General features: G+C 50.6%; 1 protein-coding gene across 1 annotated transcript in view; it reads left to right on the top strand.

The window, feature by feature from the left end:
• The window catches only part of Cdc27 (cell division cycle protein 27), a 186,581-nt gene that overhangs the window by 57,271 nt on the left and 115,623 nt on the right, over positions 1-13,687 (top strand). Inside the window, exon 4 of the mRNA XM_068384545.1 lies at positions 10,594-11,428. Within this exon, the coding sequence (XP_068240646.1) occupies positions 10,594-11,428 (835 nt within the window). The remainder of the gene's footprint in view (positions 1-10,593; positions 11,429-13,687) is intronic.

The raw sequence follows: 13,687 nt of genomic DNA, 5'->3' as shown, positions 1-13,687 counted from the left end.
TTAGTAGGTCACCTGGTCTCGGAGAAGTTGGTTCCGTACGTCAGGCTCAAACTCAGACCGGTTCAGTGGAACCTGAAGGACCTCTGGTCAATGGGAAGCTCCCCACAGAAGATAATCCCGGTGTCACTTCCCTCCAAAGAAGCTCTCCTCTGATGGTCCGACAGGAGGAATACGTTGAAAGGGATTCTGTTCGGCTCCCCTCCCCCGGAGATGCTGCTCTTCACGGACGCATCGAAGGAATGTTGTGGAGCGCATCTCCTCGAGGAAACAGCAGAGGGGAAATGGTCAGTGGAGGAAAAGTCCCGGCACATCAATCTTCTGGAGCTCATGGCAGTGCAGAGGGCATTGATAAGCTTCGTCCACCTCGTTCAGGGAACTCGGTAGCCCTCATGTGTGACAACGCCACGGTAGTAGCATACATCAAGAAACAAGGAGGGCTAAGATCAAGGGAATTGTGCGATCTCACAGCTCGGGTCCTAGAATGGGCCGAAAGGAACTACATTCTCCTATCGGCCAGATTCATCCCCGGAAAGAGGAACGTCCGAGCGGACGGGCTAAGCAGGAAAGGCCAGATAGTGGGATCAGAGTGGTCCCTTCACCCCCAAGTGGCACAGGAAGTCCTCCGTCGTTGGTGCTCCCCAGTTATAGACTTGTTCGCCACCAGACTAAACGCGAAGCTCCCCGATACAGGATCCGACAGCAGCCTTCGAAGACGCCTTCCAGCACCCTTGGGACAACCTCGACGTATACGCCTTTCCCCCCTTCGGGATGATCAGACCGGTGCTCAACAGGTTAAGATAGTCAAAGTCCACAGAGATGACTTTGGTAGCGCCCTGGTGGCCGGAGAAGGAGTGGTTCGTGGATCTGCAGGACCTAGCCATTCTCCCGCCGTGGCCCAGTAAGAGGAGACCTGCTAAGTCAAGCACACTTCCAAAAGGTGCACGAAAACCCTCAGGAGCTGAGGCTACACGCGTGGAGGTTATCAAGCGGTTGCTAAGGAAGGAAGGGTTCTCGGACAAAACACGGATAGGATGTCGGGGTACCTGCGGGGGTCCTCTTGTGTTGTGTACCAAGCTAAATGGGCAACCTTTGTCAAATGGTGTGCCACTCAGAACCTTCGGCCCTTGGATGTTTCGGTCCACAACATCGCTGACTTCCTGGTACACTTGAGGGATGATCTAGGGGTCTCCATCCCAGCCATCAAAGGGGTTCGAGCAGCGTTAGGACAGGTGTTCCAGCTTAAGGGCATCAATCTAGGGACCTCGCGTCACATCTCGATGCTCATCAGGAGTTTTGAGCAAACTTGTGTTCCCCGCACCTCAAGGGTTCCCCAATGGGATGTGGCCAAAGTCCTCAAGGTCCTTTCACGGCCTCCGTACGAACCTCGAAAGGATGCTTTAGACAAAGATCTCACCCTCAAAGCCATCTTCCTACTAGCCCTGGCCTCAGCAAAACGAGTGAGTGAGCTCCACGGCCTGTCTTTCGAGGTATCCCACTCGAAAGGGTGGAAGGACATGACTTTTAAGTTCTTGCCGGAGTTCGTAGCAAAGACCCAGAACCCTGCAATTGCGGACTCGAGGTTCGAAGAGTTCTCAGTTCCGGCTATTCTGCGCTCGGACAACCCTAGTGACCTGCTCTTGTGTCCCGTAAGGACCATTAGGAAGTACCTTAGTAGGACAGCCAAACTCCGACCGGTGGTGAAGAGTTTGTTTGTGTCCACAGGCTCGGTCAAGAAGGCAGTTTCCAAAAACACCATATCCTTCTGGCTGAGACAGGTTATAAAGAGTGAGGGCTCCACGGTGCCTGGTACCCCAAGACCTCATGATATTAGAGGTCTTAGCACGTCCTTAGCGTTTGGCACCAACATGGCGGTAGGCCAAATCTTATGGGTGGGCTCTTGGGCTAGGCAGTCCACCTTTACAGCCCACTACCTCAAGGACTATACGAGGAAGTCCTTGGATGCCTTCTCCATCGGGCCAGTCATTGCGGCCATGCAACAAGTTTAGTAGTTTGGGCCCCGGGTTAGCCGTGGGAAGTAATCGTAAGCGACACAAGTTCCTCCTTGCTACCCTCTATCCTTTTCTCGAGACCCCACCCTTTTTTCCCCATCCCTACATGAGAGATGGGACATTAGAACACATCAAGTATGGATTTTGAATAAAAGGTGAGTTGTACATAAGGTGGACTTTTGCGTGCTTTCCCCTACTCTCCTGCCTCTCCCAGACCTAATCCCCTATCTAGTTCAATGGCCCCAGCGAGTCTCGAACATTTCAATCTGTAAGCTACTCCCTCCTCCTAAAGTATAAGTCTCCTAAGAAAGTAGTTTGAGGTAAGTACTCAGTGTTGGAACAAATCACAAATTTTAAGTAATTTGTATTTTTCCTAACAGTACTTACCTCGAACTATTTTCGGGTAATGGCCCTCCCATCCTGCCCCGAGTATCTCCTGGAGTTCGAGGACTTAAACATAAGTTGTTCCGTAACTGGAATACAAACCACGCTATTTAAAGTGGGTAATTACTTTCGGCGTAGCTGAAAGGATGAGCCATAAAAATTTAACGAGGGATTACTACCCCACCGCTAGTTAGTGGGGGCTAGGGAGGGTAGTTAGCTACCCTCCCCCCTCACACACCTGTGTTGTAACCCCACTTTGCTTACAGCTCGGGTGCTAGACGTCCGCTGTCACCCTCGCCTACACGACAGCCATTAATCATTACTTGTGCTTTCTCTTTTCTAGTGTGTTGTGAAGTTGGCCTCTACAATGTGGAAGTGCCCTGGGTTACCTGACCGCCCTCTTGGGACCTTCATGTCTTCTATGGAGACGGATCCTCACACCTTATGCCCTTATTGTAGGGATCAGCGGTGTGAAAGTGATAACGTATGTATGGAATGTAGGGAGTGGCCTACCTCCCAGTGGGAGATGTTTTCTCGGCACTGGAAGAAGTCCAAACGGGATATTTCTCTTTCAAAGGTTTCTTTGAAGAATGAAAATCCTAAGGACTCGTTCTTCTGTAGTCCAAACCTCCTCCGAAGGTCCCACTCGGTCGGCCTCTCGCGAGAGGCCGTCGAGTGGTAGCGTAGGCCGTACTGTTGTTGACCGATCTCGGGGTTTGGGAGAGGGAGTTGCCTCCCATAGCGAGGCAGCTCCTCCTCCTCCCTCGGGGGAGGATTTAATTATTTCTCCTGATGTAAATAATGATGATCTTTGCAGCTTTGGGCTTCCTTGGGGCTTCAGGGTTCGCCCTCCAAGGAAGCCCTGTTTGTCATGATCAGGTTGGGGGCAGCTGTCAAACAGTCACCGGCAGTAACAGAGGTTGACCCTCTGTCTATTGTCGAGGCTGTTGTGGCAGACGCTTCCAATGAGAGTGTTCAAACCCCTGCTCCTGTTGTAGCTGAAGGCTTAGCTCCCCCCTCCGAACATCCTTCGAGGGAGGAACTAAGTCCAACGGTCTCTCCTGCGGTTGATTCTCCCTCCCCCGGGGGAGATCACTGACAGAGACTCCTCTTCGGAGGACTACCGATGGTTTGCCTGCTGCTCCCAGAGGACGTATCCGACGTAAGGCTCGCCTTCCTCTTCATCGCCAAGGTCTTCCTTCTCCTCACAAGGGTGTTAGGAGGCGCCTCTTTGGATCTTCATCCTCGCAGTCCCCCGCAGAGGAACCTCGTCCTTCAGCTACCGTTCCTGCTACTTCCTTGGACCTGGACCTCTCCGCAGATCGTTCACGATCTCCTACGCCTGCCAGACCTGCTGACCTGCCTTCACCTTTCCTGGCTGCTGACGCGCTGTGGGCGCCCACCCATCCCGTTTTCAAACGGGCACCGGTCCCTTCGGGGCAAAAGGGGCTTTCACACATTGTGTGCAAGTCCCTTAAGCGGCAGGTTTCCCCTGTGCGCCAACGTTTGCCTGCGCGCCAGTGCACTACTGCGCGCAAGCGCTCTCCGGTTGCTGTCTCATCTCGCCAGCGCTCTCCTGCACGCCCACGATCTCCTGTTCGTCCTGCAGTTTCAGAGACTAAGCGCCCATGATCTGCTCGGCAACGGACCTCTGCGCGCCCTCGGCCTGATACACGCCATGGACGCCCTCGGTCTCCTGCTCGTCAGCGATCTCCTGTGAGCCAGCGCGCTCCTGCTCGCAAGCACTCTCCTGCTCACCAGCGCTCTCCTGCTCGCCAACGCTTGCCTGCTCGTCATCGCTCGCCTGCTTGCTCTCGATCTTCGGATCAGGGCTCAAAAGAGAAGTCTTATTCCTATCCTGCTCACCAGCGCTCTCCTCCACGATCGCCGACTCGCTATCAGACCTCGCCTGCTCGCCATCCCTTGCTTACGCGCCATCGCCCACAGTCTCCATTGCGCGCCCACGCACCCACTGTCAAAACTTCTGTTCCTGATGAGCGCCCTCCTGCGCGCCCGTGCGCTAGGAATATTCCCCCTGCACGCACGCGCCCTACGGCTTCGCCCTTACGGGCCCTTCAACATCTAGTGGCTGCACTCCATCCGAGGTCTCCGTAACGCGCGCCAACGCGCCCCGTCACCTACGCGCCCACGCGCCCTGTCGCCGGCGCGCCCACGAGCTCCTTCTCCTGCGCGCCATCGTTCGCCAACGCTCGCCTGCTCGCCAACACGCCCCCTCGCCTACGCGCCACCGCTCGCCTGCTCGCCTACGCGCCACCGCTCGCCTGCTCGCCTACGCGCCACCGCTCGCCTACGCGCCATCGCTCGCCTGCTCGTCATCGCTCACCTGCTCGCCCGCGAGCCCATGAGCTCCCTCGCCATCGCCCACGCGCCGGCGCGCACGAGCAATCGCCTCCTGAGCTAGGCAATGGCCTATCGCACGAGCGCGATGCCCAGTGCGAAGTCCAGCGCGACCCACAGCGCGTTCCCACACAGGATCCTGCAGTACGACGCTCAGTCAGGTCATCTTCATCCCCCCCCCGTAAGCGCAGGACAGCGCACCCAACGGAGGGAGGAAGATCCCGGTCCAGGAACTTTTCTTCTACAGCTTCTTCCTTTCAGGTAGACCCAGTTGTAGTTTCCACTCCTAGGGATCTTACGATCCCCTTCCCTCCAGAGGGTGTCTGTCAGTCGGCTGCCCTGGTTTGGGCCCTTGATCAGAGCGGTTGCGCAGGCTTTCAAGACCGCTTTCTCTGAACTAGGCCTCAAATCAGCGGCTATCTCGGCCCCCCTGAAGAGGAAGAGAGGAGTGGACGACGTGGTTACTTCTCAAAGGGCGAAACTGGCTCCTCGGAAGCAGTCGAGGAAGGCTTCTTGCCTCCCCAGACTTTCTCTCCATCCCCCGTGGACGAGGGTTTTCCGTACTCAGGGGATTCTCGTGAGGTAAGGCGTTCTCCCATCGCACCAATGGGAGAAACCCACCTCGCGCCGAGAAGTCTCCTCGGGTGGAGTCGGAGAAGAGCCCCCCACCATCTTTGTTGGAATCCTGCATCTCTCCCAGGAGGGAGTCGGAGGACTCCAAGACGGTTCCGAAATCTTCAAGGATCAGACCAGAGCCAGCTAAGCCCGCGGAGAACGTCCACGAGTCCCCCCAAGAAGAGCCTTTGGAACCTTAACGGATTTTCGGATCCGGAGATTCCTCCTCGAGATGGCAAGGACACGGTTCTGGACCGAGTCTTTGGTACTCAAAAGCCCCCTAAAACCAGCGCGGCTTTGCCCTGGTCCCAGGGGGTCAAGAGTGCCAGAGATAAGGTCGAGAGCCAGCTCTCCGAGCTAGCCTCCTCCAGCCGTTCCAGCGCCGGAAACAAACTACTCCCACCTCCTCGTGTCCATCAGAGGAGGTACTTCGAGGTCGTCGAGGAGTCCTGTTTAGCTCTTCCCCTCCACCACTCGGTGGAAGAGCTCTCCAGGGGAGTCCCTCTCGAGAGACTCTCCAACCGGCCAGTGTTGTTCTCGGCCTCGGAGATTCTCTGCCAGGAGAAGGTAGCGAAGTTTGCCATGCAGGCCAATTCATGGCTGGATATCTGGCTAGGATCTCTTGGCATCCTGATATGATCCGAAGATTTGTCTAAGGAGAGTACCAGGAAGGCCTTGGAGACCTTCCTTCTTTCAGGCACTCGTACCATCGAGTTTCTGGCCCACCAAATCTCGAACTTGTGGGCTAACACTATCCTGAAACGCCGTGATACAGTGTCTGAAAGATTCAACTCGAAGGTCCCCAACACCGAGGTCAGTAAGCTTAAACATTCCTCCCTTTTGGGGAGTAGTCGGTTTGAGCCGAAAGATGTAGAGCAGGTGGCTGAGAGGTGGAGGAAGTCCAACCAGGACTCCCTCCTCCAGAGGGCTTTAACATCAAAGCCCTATAAGCCTCCAGCACCTCAACAACCTCGCCCTGCAAAGACGACAAAGCCGGCAGTAGCAGCAAAGGCAGCGGTGTCCAAACAGCCCTTTCCCGTCAAGGACAGGAGAGGCAAGAAGTCCTCCAGGGGAGGCAAAAATCCTAGGGGGAGTGGCCGAGGCCGCAAACGCTAGGATTGGCAGTCCCCCTGCATGTCCACCAGTGGGGGGATGCCTCCAAAGTTGCGCGAACAGGTGGCAGCAACTCGGGGTCGATTCCTGGACGATCTTCTTGATCAGCCAAGGATATCGCGTCCCGTTCATAACATCTCTTCCTCCCCTGACAGCGAATCCAGTGTCGTTGAGCTCTCTTGCAATGGGATCGGCAAGAGGGCAAGCCCTTTGGGCAGAAGTCGAGACTATGTTGAAGAAGGACGCTCTCCAAGAGGTCGTCGACGGGTCCCCAGGCTTCTACAGTCGACTCTTTCTTGTAAAGAAGGCGTCTGGAGGCTGGAGACCAGTCATCGAACTCTCAGCTCTGAACAGGTTTGTCAAGCAGACAACGTTCAGCATGGAGACGGCAGACACGGTCAGACTCGCAGTGAGAACGCGAGACTTCATGTGCACACTGAATCTGAAGGACGCGTACATCCAGATCCCAATCCATCCGTCTTCAAGGAAGTACCTAAGATTCAGCCTAGACAACAAGATCTACCAGTTCAAGGTGCTGTGCTTCGGTCTCTCCACAGCACCTCAGGTTTTCACCAGAGTGTTCACCCTGATATCTTCGTGGGCACACAAGATCGGCATCCGTCTCCTCCGTTATCTGGACGACTGGCTGATCCTAGCAGACTCGGAGTCAACCTTTCTTCGACACCGAGACAAACTTCTGGGGATTTGCCAAGATCTAGGGATCATGGTAATTCTCGAGAAGTCTTCTCAGCTTCCTTCCCAAAGACTGGTACAGTATATCTAGGCATGATATTGGACTCCAATCTCCACAAAGCCTTCCCATCAGACGACAGGATAGCAAGGCTGAGGAAGGTCGCAAGTCCTTTCCTCAGACGAGACGAACTCCCAGCCCAATTGTGGTTACGTCTCCTCGGCCATCTCTCATCCTTGGTCCGTCTAGTTCCCAACAGTCATCTCAGAATGAGATCCCTGCAATGGCGACTCAAGTCCCGGTGGAGTCAAGGACATGATTCCCCAGACGTCTTGATCCCTATGGGTCTTGCAGAACGGACGGACCTTCAGTGGTAGGTGGCAGACGAGAACCTACGAAAGGGAGTGGATCTTCTCGTCCTCCCCCCGGATTTGATGCTGTTTTCGGATTCCTCAAAGAAAGGGTGGGGGGCCCACGTTCTGAACCACAGGACCTCAGGCCTGTGGTCAGAATCAGAAAAGTGCCTCCATATAAATCTGCTAGAAATGAAGGCCGTTTTTCTGGCCCTTCATCAGTTCCAACAGCACCTGGCGGGTCACTCTGTGGTGGTGATAAGCGACAACACCACAGTATTGGCTTACATTAACAAGTAGGGAGGTACCTTTTCAGAACAGCTATCCCATCTTGCAGTAGAGATACTGAGATGGACCGAAGTCCACTCGATTCCACTTTTGGCTCGCTTCATTCCGGGCAAAAGGAATGTGCTCGCCGACAGTCTGAGCAGAGTGTCTCAGATAGTGAGTACCGAGTGGTCTTTGGATCGTCAAGTAGCCAACAAAGTCCTGATTTTGTGGGGTTCCCCGATTGTGGATCTGTTCGCGACAGCGTTGAACTTCAAACTGCCGCTGTACTGTTCCCCAGTCCCGGACCCCAAGGCTCTCTGGCAAATTGCTTTCCAACAACGGTGGGACAACATCGACGTATACGCCTTTCCCCCGTTCTGTCTGATGAGGAGGGTACTCAACAAGACCAGACTATCGGTCAACCTCTCGATGACTCTCATAGCTCTTCTGTGGCATCACGCGGAATGGTTCCCGGACCTTCTGCAACTCTTCACGGAGCCTCCGAGAGAACTCCCTCCACAACACGAGCTACTTAAACAACCACACGCCAACATCTTTCACAAAGCTGTAGCTTCGCTTCGGCTTCACGCCTGGAGACTATCCAGCATCTCCTCGCAGAGAGAGGATTTTCGCAACAAGTTGCGGAAAGGATGTCTGGACACCCGCGAAAGTCATCCGCAGGGGTCTACCAGGCGAAGTGGAGAGTTTTCTGTGGTTGGTGTCGTGGAAGGGGTATCTCTCTACTCGATGTCACTATTCCGGCAATAGCGGAGTTCTTCGTGTATTTGCGAGAAGAAATGCGCCTTTCAGTCTCAGCAGTGAAAGGCTATCGCTCAGCCTTGAGTCTAGCCTTCAGGCTCAAAGGAGTGGACATTTCTTCTTCGCTAGAACTTTCCCTACTCATACGTAGTTATGAACTCACCTGTTCTCAGTCGGAAGTGAGACCTCCTCCATTGAACGTGGTTCGAGTTCTCAGGTCTCTCAAGAGACCTCCCTACGAACCATTACGCCAGGCTTCAGATCGCCACCTGACTTGGAAGACGGTGTTCCTACTAGCTTTGGCGTCAGCCAAGCGAGTTAGCGAACTTCATGGTCTCTCGTATGACATCGCCCATTCAAGGGGAAAGGGGGAGGTAACGTTCAGCTTCGTCCCTGAGTTTATTGCTAAGACTCAGAATCCGGGAGTGCCTGACCCTCGCTTCGACTCCTTCCGGATTTCTAGTCTTCGTTCCGTAACAGATGACCTAGACCATCTCCTACTGTGCCCAGTAAGGAGTCTGAGGCTATACCTGAAGAGAACAGCTGCAGTTCGTCCCCAAGTGCGGGCTTTGTTTGTCAGCACTGGGAGATTGAAGAGGAGGGTTACCAAGAACACCATCTAAGCATGGATTCGAAAGGCAATCAATCTGTCCCTGAATCCTGACCCTCTTCCATCATGTCGTCCTAGTGCTCATGATGTCAGGGGAGTAGCTACCTCCCTGGCCTTCAAGAAAAACTTCTGTGACGCAGGTTCTACAAGCAGGGGTGTGGAAGTGTCAAACGACCTTCACAGCCCCCTACCTGCAAGACGTGACCCACAGGAGGCTCGATACGTTCTCTATCGGCCCTGTGGTGGCTGCACAACAGCTGGTTTAAACCTCAGGCTCCTTAATGGACAAGTAGCAGAGGGGTGAGGGCATTTACCCGGTTTTAGTCTGCATGAATTAAAAGGTATGCCTGGCCCTTATTTTTTTCTTCATCCTCCCCTCTCTTGGAAAAAGCAGCATCCTGGGTTCTCTGCACAGCTGACCTCAAACCACTGCAGGTAAACCATGTTTCCTTGTGTTCCTAGTATTAAGCTAATACTGTCGCGTCCCCATACCCTGACGAGGTGGTATTGGGAGAGTCCTAGCCTAAAGTTTCCATCTAAAGAACTTCTGGTCTACTTCCTAGGACGAGTCACACTTTTTTCCTTCACACACAGCTTACGGCTTACGTAGGCCGCAGCCCTTGCATAGCAAGGTGCTAGCGAGGTGCAGGGACTCCTTATTGTTGAGTGCTGAAGCACTCAGATATTGAGGCCCCGGGCAAAAGCCAAAAGCCAGTACTGGCTGGGACTTACCACCCTTCCTAAGGGTTGAGTCACCCATATTAAATAGCGTGGTTTGTATTTCAGTTACGGAACAAATGACAAATTCGTAGGTAATTTGTATTTTTCCTTACTATACAAACCTTAGCTATTTAATCAAACTTGCCCGCCATTCCTATCTCCCGTGAAGTCCTACCTCTAAGCAAAGTGAGCTCAGCACAGGTGTGTTTGAGGGGGGGGGGGTTAGCAAGCTACCCTCCCTACCCCCCCGCTAACTAGCGGTGGGGTAGTAAACCCTCGTTAAAATTCTAATGGCTCATAATTTCAGCTACGCCAAAAGTAATTACCCATATTAAATAGCTAAGGTTTGTATAGTTAGGAAAAATACAAATTCCTACGAATGTCATTTTTGTATCATTTTTCTTTTCAATATCATACATCCCTACTTGTATTCTGTATGGTTAAGTTTACCATTTTATGTAAATAACTTTTTTTCACAGTACTATGATTTATGAAAATCCTCTTACAAATATAATTTACTCTACATTATAGGAAAATGTGTAGCAAGTGAAAGATAGCATCTCTTTCTTATAGTTTTGACAAAGTAATGTTTAAGAAGGTTGCATGCCTGAATAATATTGAATTTGTCCTTGTCTATTATTCCCAATGGGATTTTTGTACTTCTCTCAATTAGGTAGTAAGTGGGAAACTTTAATGGATTCTACTTTTCAGGTTAGAGGAAGCAGAGACAGTATTAACAGGTGGCAGCGTTATGCATCCGAAGACCATAGATGAGCTTGCCACCGAGTATGGCGAAATGGCTGGGTTTGCCCTCCAGTTGCTTGGTCTGATATGTGCCCGCACTGAGCGCCTCCAAAGAGCGGCTGATGCTCTCAAACGGTCTCTGAAGCTAAACCCATTTCTGTGGCATTCATTTGTGGCACTGTGTGATCAAGGTGATAAGTGCGACCCATCTAAGATATTCAGAATAGACTCTCTAGAGTCTTTTTCGAGTTGCCACGGGAGTACGGTACTGACTTTAGTGAATAATTCAAATACGGTGAATAGTGTCAGTGTTATGACGGACTCAGGAATTATTAATAATGCTTTAAATAGTGTTTCTGTAAACACTCCTGAAAATCTTCAACAGACTCCAATTCCAGTTCCAATTCAAAACACTCCTAACAATACAATACCCATAGTCAATACCCCAATACAGAGCCTAACCAATCTAAGCTCCTCAATGCCATTGACTTCCCTCAATTCTCCGGTAACTGCAACAGTTACTCCTATGCAGGACAGGGGAAACGTGGACTCAGGGGATGGCGGGTACCAGGCTCCTAGGAAAAAGAAAATGCTTCGCATTAAGAGCATGTTAGGGGGACCATGGTCTCTAAGTCCCATTACCCCTAGTTTTGGAGTATTACCGTTAGATGTAAGTCCCTTGAGTGACAATGACCATTCTTCCTTAAATAGTTCCGTGGCCTTTTTGACTACTTCACCGTTGTCTCTGTCTCAGCTGGACACTGAACCGAATACCAAGATACCTCCTCCTATCAGTAAAAGAGTAAGTTTTTTCTGTTTATTTTTTTTTTCTTTTTTAATTGTTAGAGTTGGGTATTACTAGAATGTCACCTTTTATCGTTCTAAAGTACTTGAACGTAAATTTTCCTCACTTCTTGTTATCGATTTCATTGCTATAATTAATATTAATATCAATATTGTAAATATATTAATTTTTCCTCATTACTTTTATTGACATTAATAGTATTATCATTATTACTGTTGTTGTTGTTGTTAGTAGTAGTAGTAGTAGTAGTAGTAGTAGTAGTAGTAGTAGTAGTAGTAGTAGTAGTAGTAGTAATTAATGAATGTAATCCTTGCAAACGCAGCCCTTCCATTCAATTCTTTTCATTAATCTGATCTAATTTCTATTCTATTTTCCTCTGAATAGTGACCAAACCAACGCCGACTACTGACTCAATCCAATTAAAATCAGATCAAAAGGATGGAAGAGTCTATAATGATATTTATATGCTTACTCATGCCCCAGAAATGATGGAAATCTGTCTATTCACACTAATTCAGTTTGTGCATTTCATATACAATATTCCCCTGGATAAGAGGGATCTAAAGTAATATAGAGTGGTTACTATTGTTTGGTACATCAGAAAATTTTGTGTGTGTTTAAGGATGATCTATTTAATTGTATTATAGAAGTGTTTCTACACAAATGCAAGCCCTCGTTCTTTACATATGAGTATGGTTTACGAGGTGTTGGTGGTTACTGGCGGGTATTGGTAAAGCCCGGCCTCCTTGCTAGTAATCTGAGTAGCCACTTTGTTTACTGCTGCTGGAGAATACAGACATACTGGTGCCATCAGTTTTCTGTTTAACTGTTTTTAGTTTTTACTTCTAGTTTATTGTGTGGGAGCAGTCTGTGTCGAAGGTAAATATAGTACCACAATATTGAAACTAGTATGAAACATCTGTCTTCATTGACATAATGAATCCTCCAACTTTTACACTCCTAGGTTGAATAGTTTTTTATTTTATATTTTTATGAATAGTACTTGCCTGGCAGTATATATATATATATATATATATATATATATATATATATATATATATATATATATATAGCTTAAATCTCTGACTTCCGGCAGAATTTATTCGAAAATCGCGGCAACCGCCTTGTGGTGGTTGTGCGATTAGGTGTTTAACAACCCTTACAGGGGGTTACCTGGAATCATTCCCATTTTCTGTTCCTCAGATCATCTCTGCCGGCCGGATCGACAATATCGTTGGTCCTCCATTAAGAGTTTTTCGAATCGCTTTCCCTACATCGCTGTTTTGGACTTCGTTTGGTAAAGTACACTGTTTTGGGGAAATGGCAATCGTGTTTGTTATTATTATTGTACTTTTTGCTTTGTTTTTCATGAGTGAAAAACTTCATTTGTTCCGTAACCGAAATACAAGCCACGCTATTTACATAGGGTTTACTTTCGGCGTAGCTGAAATTGATGAGCCAATAGAATTTTAACGAGGGTTAACTACCCCCGCGCTAGTTAGCAGGGGGTAGGGGAGGGGTAGTTTGCTACCCCTCCCCACTCACACCGGTGAAATGTCTCACTTCACTTTTGGCTCGGACGATGAACAGACGTGTCTGTCTCTTCGTCCTCGTTATTGACAGCCTTAATCTGTTTTTTCTTTCTCTTCAGCTTGTGTGTTTTGGAAGTTGGCCTCATCCTTCATCGCTATCATGCGCAAATGCCCTGGACTCTCCGGCCGCCCCTGTGGAACATTCATGTCGGCGGTCGAGACGGATCCTCACACCCTTTGTCCGCAGTGCCGAGGCCAACGGTGTGATAGGGAGTTAATTTGCAGTGAGTGTAGGGAGTGGGCCTCCCAGTGGGAGAAGTTCGGCCGGCGGCGTAAGAAGAAGTCCAAGAGAGACCGTTCCCCTCAAGGGCTGCCTTGAAGAAGGAAGGCTCTAAGGACTCTTCTTCCGCCACCCGAACGTCCTCCGAAGCTCCCACTCGATCGGTCTCTCGTAAGAGGCCGTCGAGTGGTAGCGCAGGCCCTAGTTGTGTTTCCCGACCTCGGGGTGCGGGAGAGGGCGTTGCCTCCCGTAGCGAGGCAGCTCCCCCTCCTCCTCCGGGGGAGGACATAATTGAATTCGATGAATATGATCAGACTGTTTCTAATAATGATTTGTTTCAGCTTTGGGCTTCCTTGGGGCTTAAGGGCACGCCCTCCAAGGAAGCCCTGTTTGACTTGATCCAGTTGGGGGCAGCTGTCAAACAGTCGCCGGTAATACCTGAGG

This window comes from Palaemon carinicauda, chromosome 12 (genome assembly GCF_036898095.1).
Source record: "Palaemon carinicauda isolate YSFRI2023 chromosome 12, ASM3689809v2, whole genome shotgun sequence".
Lineage (NCBI taxonomy): Eukaryota > Metazoa > Arthropoda > Malacostraca > Decapoda > Palaemonidae > Palaemon > Palaemon carinicauda.
The sequence above is the reverse complement of the archived record's forward strand: the minus strand, read 5'-3'. Positions and strand labels throughout refer to the sequence as shown.